Source organism: Pimephales promelas, chromosome 14 (genome assembly GCF_988280905.1).
Source record: "Pimephales promelas chromosome 14, fPimPro1.hap1.1, whole genome shotgun sequence".
Classification (NCBI taxonomy): Eukaryota; Metazoa; Chordata; class Actinopteri; order Cypriniformes; family Leuciscidae; genus Pimephales; species Pimephales promelas.
Genome location: NC_142782.1, coordinates 18,739,467 through 18,752,514, shown reverse-complemented (window position 1 = coordinate 18,752,514; position 13,048 = coordinate 18,739,467). Strand labels below are relative to the sequence as shown.

The window sequence follows — 13,048 nt, the reverse complement described above, 5'->3', positions numbered from 1 at the left end:
AAGTACACAGCGACACAGGTGGGCAGCTGAGGATGAGCAGAGGGGTGGACAAGGCTCAACAGCGGCAGAACAGGAGAGCAAGATGAGTCCAATAGAGGCAAGAGAGGGAGGGTAGGTGGGAACGCCAAAAGCTCACCATTGGCAGTGCAGGATCCATTCAACTCAGCTGAGCTGGTTTCATTCGACTTGACTGGGCTGAATTCATTCCATTTAGCAAGGCCAGATTCGTCAGACTCGGAAGGGCTTGACTCAGTAGACTCGGAAGGGCTTGACTCAGTAGACTCGGAAGGGCCTGACTCAGACTCGGAAGGGCCTGACTCAGTAGACTCGGAAGGGCTGACCTCGTTGCGCTCAGACTCAGGTGCGGCAGGCAAAACATCTGCAATCTCTGATTTGGCAGGCACAATTTCCACTGTCTTTGATTCAGCGGGCGCTATTTGGGGCGCAGACTTGACAAGACTCACGTGGACAACAGGCACAACAGCTGCGGTGCAGAGAGCAGAGTCGAAGGATCTGGCACGAGGCATGGTCTTTCTGGTTGATCGCACTGATATCAGGTGAGGGTCTATTATGCTGGATATCGTCAGATAAAGTCTAGTGACTGATTTGGTGGGGCATACGTGAAGTGCAGGCTCAACAGGACCGGTGCAGAGAGCGGATTCGAGAGATCCGGCGCAAGGCATTTTCCGGACAGTGTCGCCATGAAGAGCTGGCTGCACAGGCATGATGAAACGTGAAGGCTTGACTGGTCTCATGCGATGCACTTGTTTCTCCCCTTCCTCACTCTCCTGGACGTCACCGAACATTGCTTGAAAGTGCTGCATGAATACCTCAAATGAGGGGAAGGCGGATCCATCCATTTTCCAGACCGAGACGAGCCAATCCAATGCGCAGCCAGAGAGCAGAGAACAAACAAAGGCGATTTTATTGGCATCAGTAGGATAAAGCGAACGCTGCTGGGCTAAATACAGAGAGCATCTGAAAACAAAGTCTTTGCATTTACCAGGATCTCCACTGAACTTTTCGGGGAAAGCAAGGTGAGGGCTCGTACTTTCAATAGTCAGAGGCTCAGAATCGTGCGCTGGTGCAGGAGATGCTGACGCTGGAGATGAAGACTTTTGCAAAGACTGAACAGCCCTGAGCAGTTCCTCCGTTACTGAGGTCAGTCGAGACAGCTGGAACTGATGCGTGGTGAGCAGGGAAGCTCGAGCAGTGACTGCAGCAGACAGAGTAGACATTGTTGCTGGATCTTCATTTGGTGAAGGATTCTGTTATGAAGGAGATGACAGAGGCAGATCCAAATGCAACAATTTATTCCAATCTAAGACTTTGTCAAAGATAAAGAATCAGCATCAACAGTTTCAGGGTTAAACAAAGGCGTGTCAATAACCAGGCTGAAGATCAAGGGCGGGCTGCAGGCAAACGGAATCCAAAAACAGGCAGAGGGTCACTAGGCAGGCTGCAGACAATCACAGATATACACCAAGGCAAGCGTCAAGACACAGATAGGCACGGAAAACCAGGAATGCTCAGACATGCACACAACAGTGAAACAATCCTTCACAAACAGACACCAGGTTAACAAGCCAGATATAGGTTAACTAATCAGAGTTGAATCAGAACAGGTGATAGTCAATCAGCAATCAATCAGCAGCAGTCCTACATACTAGGAAGCAATAATATGAGTCCCTAAACATGCAAAAGGAGGCGTTGAAACTGGAGTAAGGATATTCCAGAAGGGCTGGCTACCGTAACAATTATTTACTCACAAAATATAATTTTTGCTATACAGTTTATATTTACCAGGGGCTCCAAACAGCACAAAAACAACAACAACAACAACAAAAACAGACAAACTATGGAAGCACAACACATTTAGCCATATTCTCATTTCCTCAGTTTTTACGTTTAGATTAAGTCTCACTTAAAGTTCATCTTTAAACAATGTTTTACACAATACACCATAATCTTTAGCAAATTTAAAAAATGAAAATATCCATTTTCATACTGCAAATAATTCAGAATGTTATAATGCCTAAATTCACCTTTAGCATCTAAAATAATTTTTTTTGTTGTTTTTCAGGGTTTTATTTTTCTGAGTGTCTATTTACATCAAGTTCAAATAAATAGCCCTTCTTGTTGGCAAAGGGTATATACACTAACTCTGTATGACACTAACCCACCATTGTCTAATTGAGCCAGACAAAATTAGATAAGAAATCCGGTGGTTGGCGCTAGTCATGACTGACCGGAGTTCGAATATGCCCTTTTCCATCGCATATCAGTTCGAAGAGACATTAATTTAAAAAAATAAAGAAAATATTTTAAAAAATGGAAATAAAGTGCCTAATGGGTATATAATAGTGGGAATAAAGGGTTTAACTGGTAGGGTTATGGGTAGGGGAGAGTAGAGGAAGAGGGACAGGGACAAGTAATGTCCCAATAATTAATACATTTTTATGATTTTAATAAATATGATCATTTTCATTGAATATGCTGCACACTGTTGTTACAATACACTGATGTACAAATGGTATCTGCCACAGTTTGCACTAAGTATAAATAACATCTAAAAAAAATTATGTATTTAGACAAAATAGTACAGAATTTTAAGATGGGTATTTTCTAAATTTTTGCCCATGACATGAAAATAATTATAGGTTTAAAGGTGTCAACCACAGTTTTAATATTGGTGCATCCCCATAAGAAAGTATCATAAAATTGGCTTTTTGACACATTGTCACCAGACGCGAAGGATGCGATGCGATAAAAGCAAATAGAGCCCATTATAATCTGCGATCCTGTCTGCACTGGATGCCACCAATTCTTGACAGTAAACTGATGCCCCGTTATATTTCAGACGTACTTAAAGTGCTTGCACTGCTTCTGACACGAAAAACAAATGGATTTGCAATGATCGTTTTTTTACGTCTAGTGTTTTTTACAGCCTCTAGCTGTTGTAGCGTGGCAACTGTTGTGTCCAGTGTAGTCATGCTTCATATTTCACATTTTTTGAAGCCTTTCGATAGCTTTGTATAGCTTTAGAAGACTTGTAATACACTGCGTGAGTCACATGGACTACATGTTCTGCTGCTTTTATGGTGCTTTTCTCTAGCTTGACAGCCTTATGAACTGTGATTGAATGGAATGAGCTCAATAAAGTCTCTTCAAAAACATTTGACAGCATGCGGTTTGGAACGACGTGATAGTGCTCTTAACTATTCCGTTTAAACAGTTTTTTAGGTACAGTGTATGCAGTGCATTTGCAGTTTTTCAATTCATCTCATATGCTGTAAAGAAGCTGCCTCAAACGAAATCGTCATGCTGTCTGTTTTAATTCAATTAGCACTGGGGAGAAAAAAAAAACATAGATTTGGATGCTTTTCTGTGTCCATCATCAAAATACCCTATTGAAAATAAATGACAATGACATAATCAGTCAGAGTTTAGTGTTCCCATCTGTGAAATTTGCTTAAATTTGTTCAAGGGTCGCAGTAGTCTCGTTTATGACAGTGGTGACATAATTCCCTTCACACCACTCAGATCGCATTGGCCCAGGCAGAGATTGAGTGAAAGACAAGAGGGATGAGCGTAGAAAGATATGACTGCTGTTCATATGCTGCCCTTGCTTTGTTCATGCTGGCAGTGGCTGCCCTGTGGGATGGCTACCAGGGCCAGCTGCCTGCCCCTGGTGGGACGAGCTCTCTGGACATGAGTAGAATTAACCACCATCAGTAGGGTTGGGAACCGAGAACCGGTTCTTTTCCAGAACCGGTTGTGTTTTTGAAAAAATACCGGAACCGTGCAAAATTCCTAAGTTTCGGTTCCGAAAACGGTTCTGATGCCGATGCGATATCATCATGTGGGCGAAGTGCTGGGAGTAGAAGACGCCGTCTTATTCCTAAATGACAAAAACTTCACCACTGAAGTTGCGATTTGCTCTCACATGCGCTGCATTTGTCACACACAGACACACGCACGCTGCGCGCGCCGACCGCCGAGTCACTCTTGCGCTGAGAGAGAGAGAGAGAGAGAGCAGTTGTCGATATGAAACTGCTTTACAATCACACAGTCTCAATATTTATTTGTTTCACATATTCAAATGATTTCCGTTACAGAATTAGTGAGATTATAGTTTGAGTAAACATTGACGGTAGTGGTCAAAACAGATGCAGTCCGTATATTTTTTGTGTTCAGAATTTACAAAATATATACAATGAGCGAGTGCATCATAATGTTTTTTTTTCAAACCGTGTTTTTGTCTTATCTTGAATCACTACGTAAAGCCTGTAATAAGCGTTAATACTCGGACTTCTTTAGACTGGCCGGCGGATCGCAGGTGCTGCGGAGTAGCCCAATGCCTGCGTGACTCGTCATGGACATAAACAGAGAGAAGTAGCTCCGGCAACAATGTTCTTCCGCAAGACGCATGCAGTTCTGTTTATTAACTGCTAGAGCGCCGATTTATCCAGTAATGAAATAAGTAAAGTCTTAATGAATCAATCATTCAAACCGTTTTAAAAAATAATCTGTGTTACACACACATATGTGTGTTAAAGCATATACTATTCCTTCTGAGAGGGTATTCTTCACTGTTGGAGATACAATAAAGGAGAGGTCTAAATTATTATAGAGAATGCAGAATTTTTTAATTTCCTTTATATATAATTTTTTTTTTTTTGCAAAGATTGCTTAATAATATTTTGAGTTTGTTTACATTACCAGTCTGTTAAACTAATTTGTCATGTACTATAAGAAATAAACACAAAAAGGATTGTGGATTTTTCTCTTACTAATATTTTTAATTGAATGGGAACCGGAACCGGAACCGGAATCGTTTGGCGGAACCGGAATCGAAACCGGAACCGGAAAATTTCTCACGATTCCCAACCCTAACCATCAGCTATCTAATTATTATCTCCAGATCCAAAAGAACATGGCAGGACCAGTATATCCATTACGGTTGATGATGAACACAGCTAGTTTTGAGTGTTTTCTGGAGTTTGAGTGGAGGATGAATTTAATTTCAGGATTCAAGTGACAATTCCTTTTTTACATTTCATTCCTAAATCTCTAAATTGACCATGGAGAATTGAAATCCAAATTTATAATCAAAATGGAATGTAGTGTAAATTTATTTTTAGTAGAAATTAGTCAAAACCGCTAGCTAAAAGATTACAAGATTACAAGTCACAGTTCAGCTCACTGGTCACGCCGTTCGTGGTTCGACTGGTCGAGACTGTTTTCCAAAGATACAGGCTCCTGCCTGTATATGTGAAGTGGACATGTCTTTATAAAATATCTTCTCATTAAACGGTCTGTACACTTAAAACATTCTCAATGCTTCGTTTTGCATGTAGGGACCCTCATTAAGTTACTGTGTTATTGTGGGTCTATTTTGAGCCTTGTTAGTGGTACTAGAGATTTTATTTTTCATTACTCTAAGCCCTATATACTAGTGTTATACGTTAAACAGTTTTTAGAGATAAAACTCTTTGCATTTGATTATCATGAAAACAAATTTTCAGAGAATGGTTGACTAGGTACCAGTGTGTTATTAGACCGAAGATTCATTTTGCAATTTCAATTTAATTTCATGATTCATTAATCGCACAAAAGGTTGTGATGACAATTTAAAAAAAAATAAAAAATCTACTGACAGCCCTAATTTCTATATTTATTTATAAGGATTAAAGATTAAAGATTTTTGTATTTATTCTACAGTGTATTTTATAGTCTTTGTTTTGTTATTTGATGTATTTCATAGGGTGGTAAACACAAGATCATGGAGAAATGCAATCTACCTCTGACCGGAAAACAGTGTGTGGACCGTATCATCACAGAAAAGGTGGGTTTTGATATTAAAAGATTCATAGTTTTTTACCCTTTTAGCATTAGGAGACTGCTTTAATCAACAGCCCACACCAATCTCTTCTGGTACAGAATAAATGTCATCTATTCAGCAGCTTATCACTTCATCAATATACCGAATCAGCCTTGGTCACCACAGTGAAAAGCTTTGAAAATGGCTTTGCTCTTTTCTCTGAACGCATGTGCAAAGACATAAAGGGACATGAGCAATTGTTATGACACTGCACATAGGCAGTAGAAAATGGAAATCTAATTATCGGACCAACCCTAATCAAATCTCCTGATCGGAGCGACATTACACATCGACATATTTTTTTCAAACACAGAGCTCTTTAATGTGAATGTTACGTAATAATATTATCAGCCCTGCCACATGGCCAAGGAGCAGAGAGCTGGGAAAATCCTAGCTGGATTGTGAAGACTTGGTTGTTAAATCCCAAATAAGGATTTGTTGTCCTCTCATCTCATCAAAAAAGCCTTAGGAGATGGTCAAGGGGCTCTTGAATGATGCAGTTGTTCAGCTGCTCAGCGCTGCTGGTTTTTATGGACTGCTTGCTGGCACTACTTGAGCCGGTCTCTCGTCTCACCGGTGTTATCACTGAACTGTAGAACTGCAGTAATACCCGTCTTCCTCCCCTTCTTAACTTTTAGTCTTCTCCCTGTCCCCTACTTCTCCTCTTTATATGCTTTGCGAGTGTTTGCTTTTGTAACAATCACACTACGTGGTTTCCAATGAAAGGATTCTGTCAACATTTATAAAGGTTAGAGCTCTCCAGCTACACTGCCACCACCTTCTATTCAGCCTGTGTTTGTCATGCCACCCCGCTGTTTAACACAGCCGCTGTCTGTCAGCCTAACAAGCTGAGCTTCAGCTCTGGTAATAAGAAGACCCGCTCGCATGTTTAACCTTCATGTTCGGCGAGACCCCAAGGCCATTGTAGTAGCTCAAGAAACATGAAGTATCCGCTTGATACTTGGTGGCTTTTTCTAATCTTAAGAGGACTGATTGCAGAGAACTGATTATAATTTCAACTTGATAAAAGAAGAATGTTATTTTTTTTTCAGTATCAAAGAACTGAATTAAGGTCAGTTCTTTGTAATCAGTTCTCATAAGATTAGAAAAAGCCACCAAGTATCATATTAACAAAAATATTTTGTCTGTTTGGGGTTAAACGTTAACAGATTAATTTTCACGTTAACATTTTCTGATGGCTGTTTATATACAACAACTGTAATAAAGTTGTTTATTTTACTAGTTAACATATTACTTATTTAGTACTACAACCTCAAGATTTTGAAAGTTTGTGCAATTTTTCTTCAGAAACAATATTATTCTTCTAAATAAATAGTTTTCTGAATAATAGTAATAATACATGAAAAAAAATCATGCTTTCTTTGATACAATGGCCTAACAAGACAATACAGCTTTTATTAAAGGTACAATATGTAGGATCTTTGCTGTAAAATATCCAAAAACCACTAAGCCAATGTTATATATTTTGTTTAGTTGATTACGTACAATATCCCGAATGTTTCCAACTATTTGTAAATCGTCAGAAAATTGCGATTTTTAACCAAGGAAACGGGGCGTGGGAGCAGTGTGAGCGTCCCTAGCATGGACCATGGCAAGCAGACTTTGAGACAAAAAGTGGACTAAAACGAACATCAACATCTTTCGAGATGCCGAGAGCTCCACGTTCGTGACTAACTTCAACTTGACATACGCGAGTGTTGCTTGTTACTTGAGCAAACTGGTGAGCAAATCAATGTACGTATGTATATAAAACTAATCAATGTTATATAGTTCAAATCTATAGTATAGTTTTCCCTCATGTGTTAATATTTTTCCTTGTTATTATGTTTGATTTGCAAAAATAAAAACTTCTGCATCTGTGTTGATGAGAGAATTAAAGTGTATGCGTGTTGTGCACCCGCTACATTATGGCCTAGCATGTGCACTTAAAATAGCATTATGAACAACTCGCAATGCATCACTGACTTTAGACAAGTTTTTTTTCTGGTTAGTGGTGGAATTGTTTTCTGGAACTGCAAAATAGCACTAGGGAATGTTTGCGCCAAAACACGCCTCCTTTTTGCGCCAAACTTCTCATTATTCTCATTAAAAAATTTTTTTTAATATGATGAGAACCTAAGTCAACTATGAGAAAGTTTCTCAATATTATGACTTACAGAATTATATTTTTTTTACTCAACTGGTGCAGAAACGGGCTTCCATAGAAATGGAAAAGTCAGCATCATGTCAATTATTGTACCTTTCGCCGCAATAGCAGGGGCCCGTTTTACCTCAAAAACCATACTTTTACATATTCTTTCATTATGAAATTACTTTGAACAAAACCGAAAATCTTTAAGACTGTTGTCTCGAAATATATTCAATAATTTTAGCGAATCTCGATTGCTATTTAAATCGCATCAAGGATCAGACAGATCAGATTTCCTCTTGCATCTTGAAAAGCAAATTTTTTGGAAAGTGCTATGGCAAGTTTTTATGGGTTAGAGGAAAATAAAATCAAAGGAGCCTTTTACTCTGAGGCACCTTTAACCCCATTATACCCTACATTTCCTAATTACTGTTGACCCCTAACATAAAGACTGTAAAGTCACTCTCAGAAGAGCATGAGGGTTTAGCTGTCTTTTTGAACCCCCCACATAAATATTACAAATAAAGAGCCAATGAATGAAACTTAACTGTTCGAGCCAATGAATGAAACTTACTGTACAGTATGCGATTCATATACTAAAGGTCTTATTTTTATTATAAGATGCTTTTCATGTGTTGTCCTAGAAATGTAACTAATACAGAGAAAACATTGTTTCCTAGAATGAATATTAATCTAAAAGTGGCTTTCTGGGCCAATTTGCCACTTGTCATCTCAGCAGCACGCATATCTCCAGCAATGAAAGTTTTTATAGAAACATTGCTGGCAAGCTGTGATGTGATTACGCCATCCATCTTGCCATATTTGACTGTTCAATTTGCCTTCCCCTGATTGTTGAAAAAAATAAACAAGCATGCGGCACAATATCTCTGAGGAGAGAAACATTTTTTTTTGGACTGTCATAGTTTACGGCTGGGACACTGGCTGGTAGATTAATGCCATCGCCTGCATTGTTACACACCCAAGCAAATCCTCCAGCAATTAGAGCCTCTCATTCAGGTGGAAGAGAGGATACAGAGACAGCAGGCTCAAGGCGAAGTGACAGCAAGCGTGCTGCCCATGGCAGGTTGTGCTCCACAGGTACAGGGTGTAATGAGACTACAGGAAAATTAGATCTGGGTCATACTGAACATGCAAACATACAGTACATGATTTGGTTCAGTAATAGCCTTTAGCATGCGCAATGCATGCACTTGACCTCTTGCAGGTCATTGTGACGCAGACACATGTTTTTATCCCTCTACAAACAACATTGTGTATTGCAGTATTACACTCTAAAAAATACTGGGTTGTTTTAACTCAATTTTGGGTCAAATTTGGACAAACCCAAACGTTGGATTAAAAATGCGATTTAAAAATGTAACCCAACGGCTGGGTTTGTCCATATTTGGCGCAAAATTGGGTAAAACCAACCCAGCATTCTTTAGAGTGTAGGACAATAAAGTGTTGTTATTATATTAATGATACACATTATGAAAAACATTTATTTCATAATGTGATTTTCCTACGACTTTCAATTATTTTACTTCAATGAAAGGTTCTGCTTTTGCATTTTTTAAATGAAAGATCAAAAGATAAACAATGCTGATTTTACAGAGCAGAATTATTATGAATAAAGCTCTATTTCATCTTGGCACAGATCTGCTGTGCATGTGATATAGTGCTATAAAGACTGTGGTTGGATTGAGTAATTATTTAGTTTTTAATATACAGTGGGGTAGAAAAGTCTAAGACCATTAGTTAATATGTTTGTATCTTACAAATGTACTTGTATATTACATTTTTATGTTATCAGCATACCAATTTGAGTGAAAAGTTAAATAAGAAAAATTAACATGACTTTCTGAATGGTCAAGTATTTTGTTTTAGCCTTTTCCATTAATGAGCAACTTTTATAATAAGCTTTATATTGAACTCGATGGCCATTTTCTCAAGCATGATTTGATCCAAAGAGCATCTAGAGGTTTAGTGAAAGCAAGAATGACTTATTTGAATAGTGACCAAGAAATTGTGTAGAGTTGGAAATATTTCTTATTCCTTTTTTTTTTCATCATAACTATTTCCAGGTTTAAATTCCCAAGTTTTCAATGTGTTCCCAGACAGAAACATGTTTTTATTTCATTATATCACAAAGTGCTTTTTCTGTGTTTTTTTCTGCTTATTTTTTTTCCACTACATTGCATTTCTCTGCCCTGTGTAACCTAATCCTCAAGGTCAGAAGAGTTACACTTACACATGGCTGCACATTTGATGGCACTTCTGTCATGGTCACATTGTTGTCCATTCTTCTCCAGGCGGTATTCGATGTGGACAAGAATAAAGGTTTAACCCTGATTGAGGTTTGGGAGGGTCTGACACCAGCTGACATTCAGAAATGCACAGGGACAGACTTTGAGGTGAATGACACAAACAGTTAATAAAATTAAACACTTTGCACCATTCTTTATAGTATCCATATCCCAAAATGACATTTAACAACAAATAAAGCCCTTTAATGCTTAAATGAATCATCATGCTGAATACAAGTTCATAACTTTGACTTCTTTTTTTTTTCCAAACAGGTCTCTCCTAACTTGAAATCAATGCAGCAAATTTAACAAATTTAGGTAAAATGCTTAATTTAGTTCGGACGGAAACCAAACACTTGTTAAATCCCCAACTCAACTACTTTTAGGTCTTCAACTGAAGATTTGCTTGGAAATTTCACTGAAACGTATACAAAACAAATATTTACAAAGGTCATCGAGCCATCACAGTAACTTCATCTGTTCAAAAAAACTCCATGAATGTACAATAGTCTGAATGATTGTTTTAGCAAACATTAATTTATTTAGTGAAAACAAACGTTTTGTTAGAATATTGAATACAGAATGTTGTCAATAGGTTAAACAATAAGTATAATCACACAAAACAATCCATCTGCAATTCATAATTAAAACCGGTTTGCTATTAGATTCAACTTTACAGGTCTAAGGCCTTAAATGTTATGTTCACTGTGTGTACATATTTGAACTAAGCAATAAATGTCTATTAATGACCTGGACAAAAAAAAAAAACATCTTGTGTTTTTATATTAATGTACTGCAGTTTATTGTTAAACCCTCATAATTTAAATTTAAACTTAATTTATTTATTAGTACACAAAAGATTTTAAGCAGAATAGGCTCTTTTCACAATGACGTCAGTTAACTTGCTATCCTCAAAACAGTGTTTCTATTCATCCCTCTTACCTTCGCACTGGGGACATCATGTGAAATTGTTGTAACAACTTGAAATAGGAAAGTTAAGAGTAAGCCTAATGATTATTTATTGATACGGTCGAGATCTTTTGGTAGCAATATTGATTCTTTCCATTCTGTAACTGCAAAGGGAAGTAAGGGGTGGTGATGGCGCAGTGGATAAGACACATGCCTTTGGTATGAGCGACAAGGGTTCGAATCCATCGTGAGTCACCAATGTGTCCCTGAGCAAGACACTTAACCCCTTGTTGCTCCAGAGGCGTTCGACCTTTGACATATATAGCAATTGTAAGTCGCTTTGGATAAAAGCGTCAGCTAAATGAATAATGTAAGTAGGCTAGCTAGCAGCAACTTTAACACCAATGTTATTGTCTATTGTCTGTCCGAGTTGTATGACAACGATTACATTTCCACATATTCTGTTATTTGGAATAACAAGAATATTGTGTTTAAAAACGAATTTGTGTTCATGTGAGTTATTTTAGAGCAATCAGATTTAAAAGTATTTCATCCACATACAGTATAATATGAAGAATGAAGAATTAATGGTGTAAAGATTTGAGACTATTACTTCATACCATTTTTAACCAAGCTGATGCAATATATTGAGATAAAATAAGAAAGTATAGAATAGAATAATTTTTTTTTTTTCATTTAATGTTATTTCCTAGATAATTTATTTGGATAATTTATTCTGTAACAGTGAGACTACTGTGTAAATCCTCTGTATATTTTGTGTTTGTGACGTTCTTGTCCTGCTATAAAAAGAAAGAAAGAAACGATGATGTGAGTTTTTTTTTTTTTTTTTTTTGTACTATGGGAAACATTCAACGCATTCGTAGCGTAGACATCCAAGGCACATGGCACCCTGGCCTTTAGCGTCAAATGAGACGCTTCGGTTATGGCAGGTTTAGGTATGGGGTAGGGTTAGGGTTAGACCACTAGGAGGCGCCTTCTGCCCCATATATATCTGCGTCTCATTTGATGCTAAAGGGTGCGGTGTGTTGGCACTTTGGCTAAAGCATTGTATATGACGCCTTGGGATGAGAACGAGCTCAAAAATTATGGAAAGGAGTCATATTTAATATCATGTATTCTCTTATGTCAGTTTTCTCTACTAACTGTTAAATTTCATATTCATGAATGCAAGTGGTCTGAAGGAAACGCCAATATTATCCAGTTTTAAAACAACAACCCAACACAGCCAATAATAATAATAAATAAAAAAACTTCTAAAAAAAAAACTACACTTAAGTTTATGAAAGTTATGGTGCTGCTTAATTCCTAAATGAAGTCATTTCAACTTAAATCATATTTAAAGTGACTTCAGAAATCAAGTTGAACCTCATATAACTTAAAAAAGAAAGCTGTAATTGCTTAACTTATTTTAAATTAATGGCAAAACATTACTGCATTATTGCAACAGTGCATGACAAACAACAAAATGTCTATTCCTATTAGTTGAATTAACCTGCTTTACATGTCCTCCTGCAATATTAGTCTGAGGCAACGGAACTCATGGTTAACCACAGATTATCTCATCATAATCAAGTTTCTCTGTCAGTTCGCATTAAAGGAAAGGGGACTTGTCACCCTGTGGTGGTCATTATGGCCCTGCTTTCATTGCATCTTTTCTAAATTTAGCCTAATGAAACAAAGTGAAAGGTGACCGAGACTTTCTTTCTAACATCTCCTTATAATTGGATAGCCCGCATTTGAATAGTTGTATCATCTATTTATTAAAGCTCTGCAATTTAA

The 13,048-nt window shown here is 37.6% G+C and overlaps 1 protein-coding gene across 1 annotated transcript in view; it reads left to right on the top strand.

Moving 5' to 3' along the window:
- Positions 1-12,069, top strand: part of oxct1a (3-oxoacid CoA transferase 1a) — a 54,928-nt gene extending 42,859 nt beyond the window's left edge. The window contains exons 15-17 of the mRNA XM_089119543.1: positions 5,768-5,848; positions 10,346-10,447; positions 10,613-12,069. Of these exons, the coding sequence (XP_088975669.1) occupies positions 5,768-5,848; positions 10,346-10,447; positions 10,613-10,648 (219 nt within the window). The 3' untranslated portion in view covers positions 10,649-12,069. The remainder of the gene's footprint in view (positions 1-5,767; positions 5,849-10,345; positions 10,448-10,612) is intronic.
- Positions 12,070-13,048: the final 979 nt, after the last annotated feature.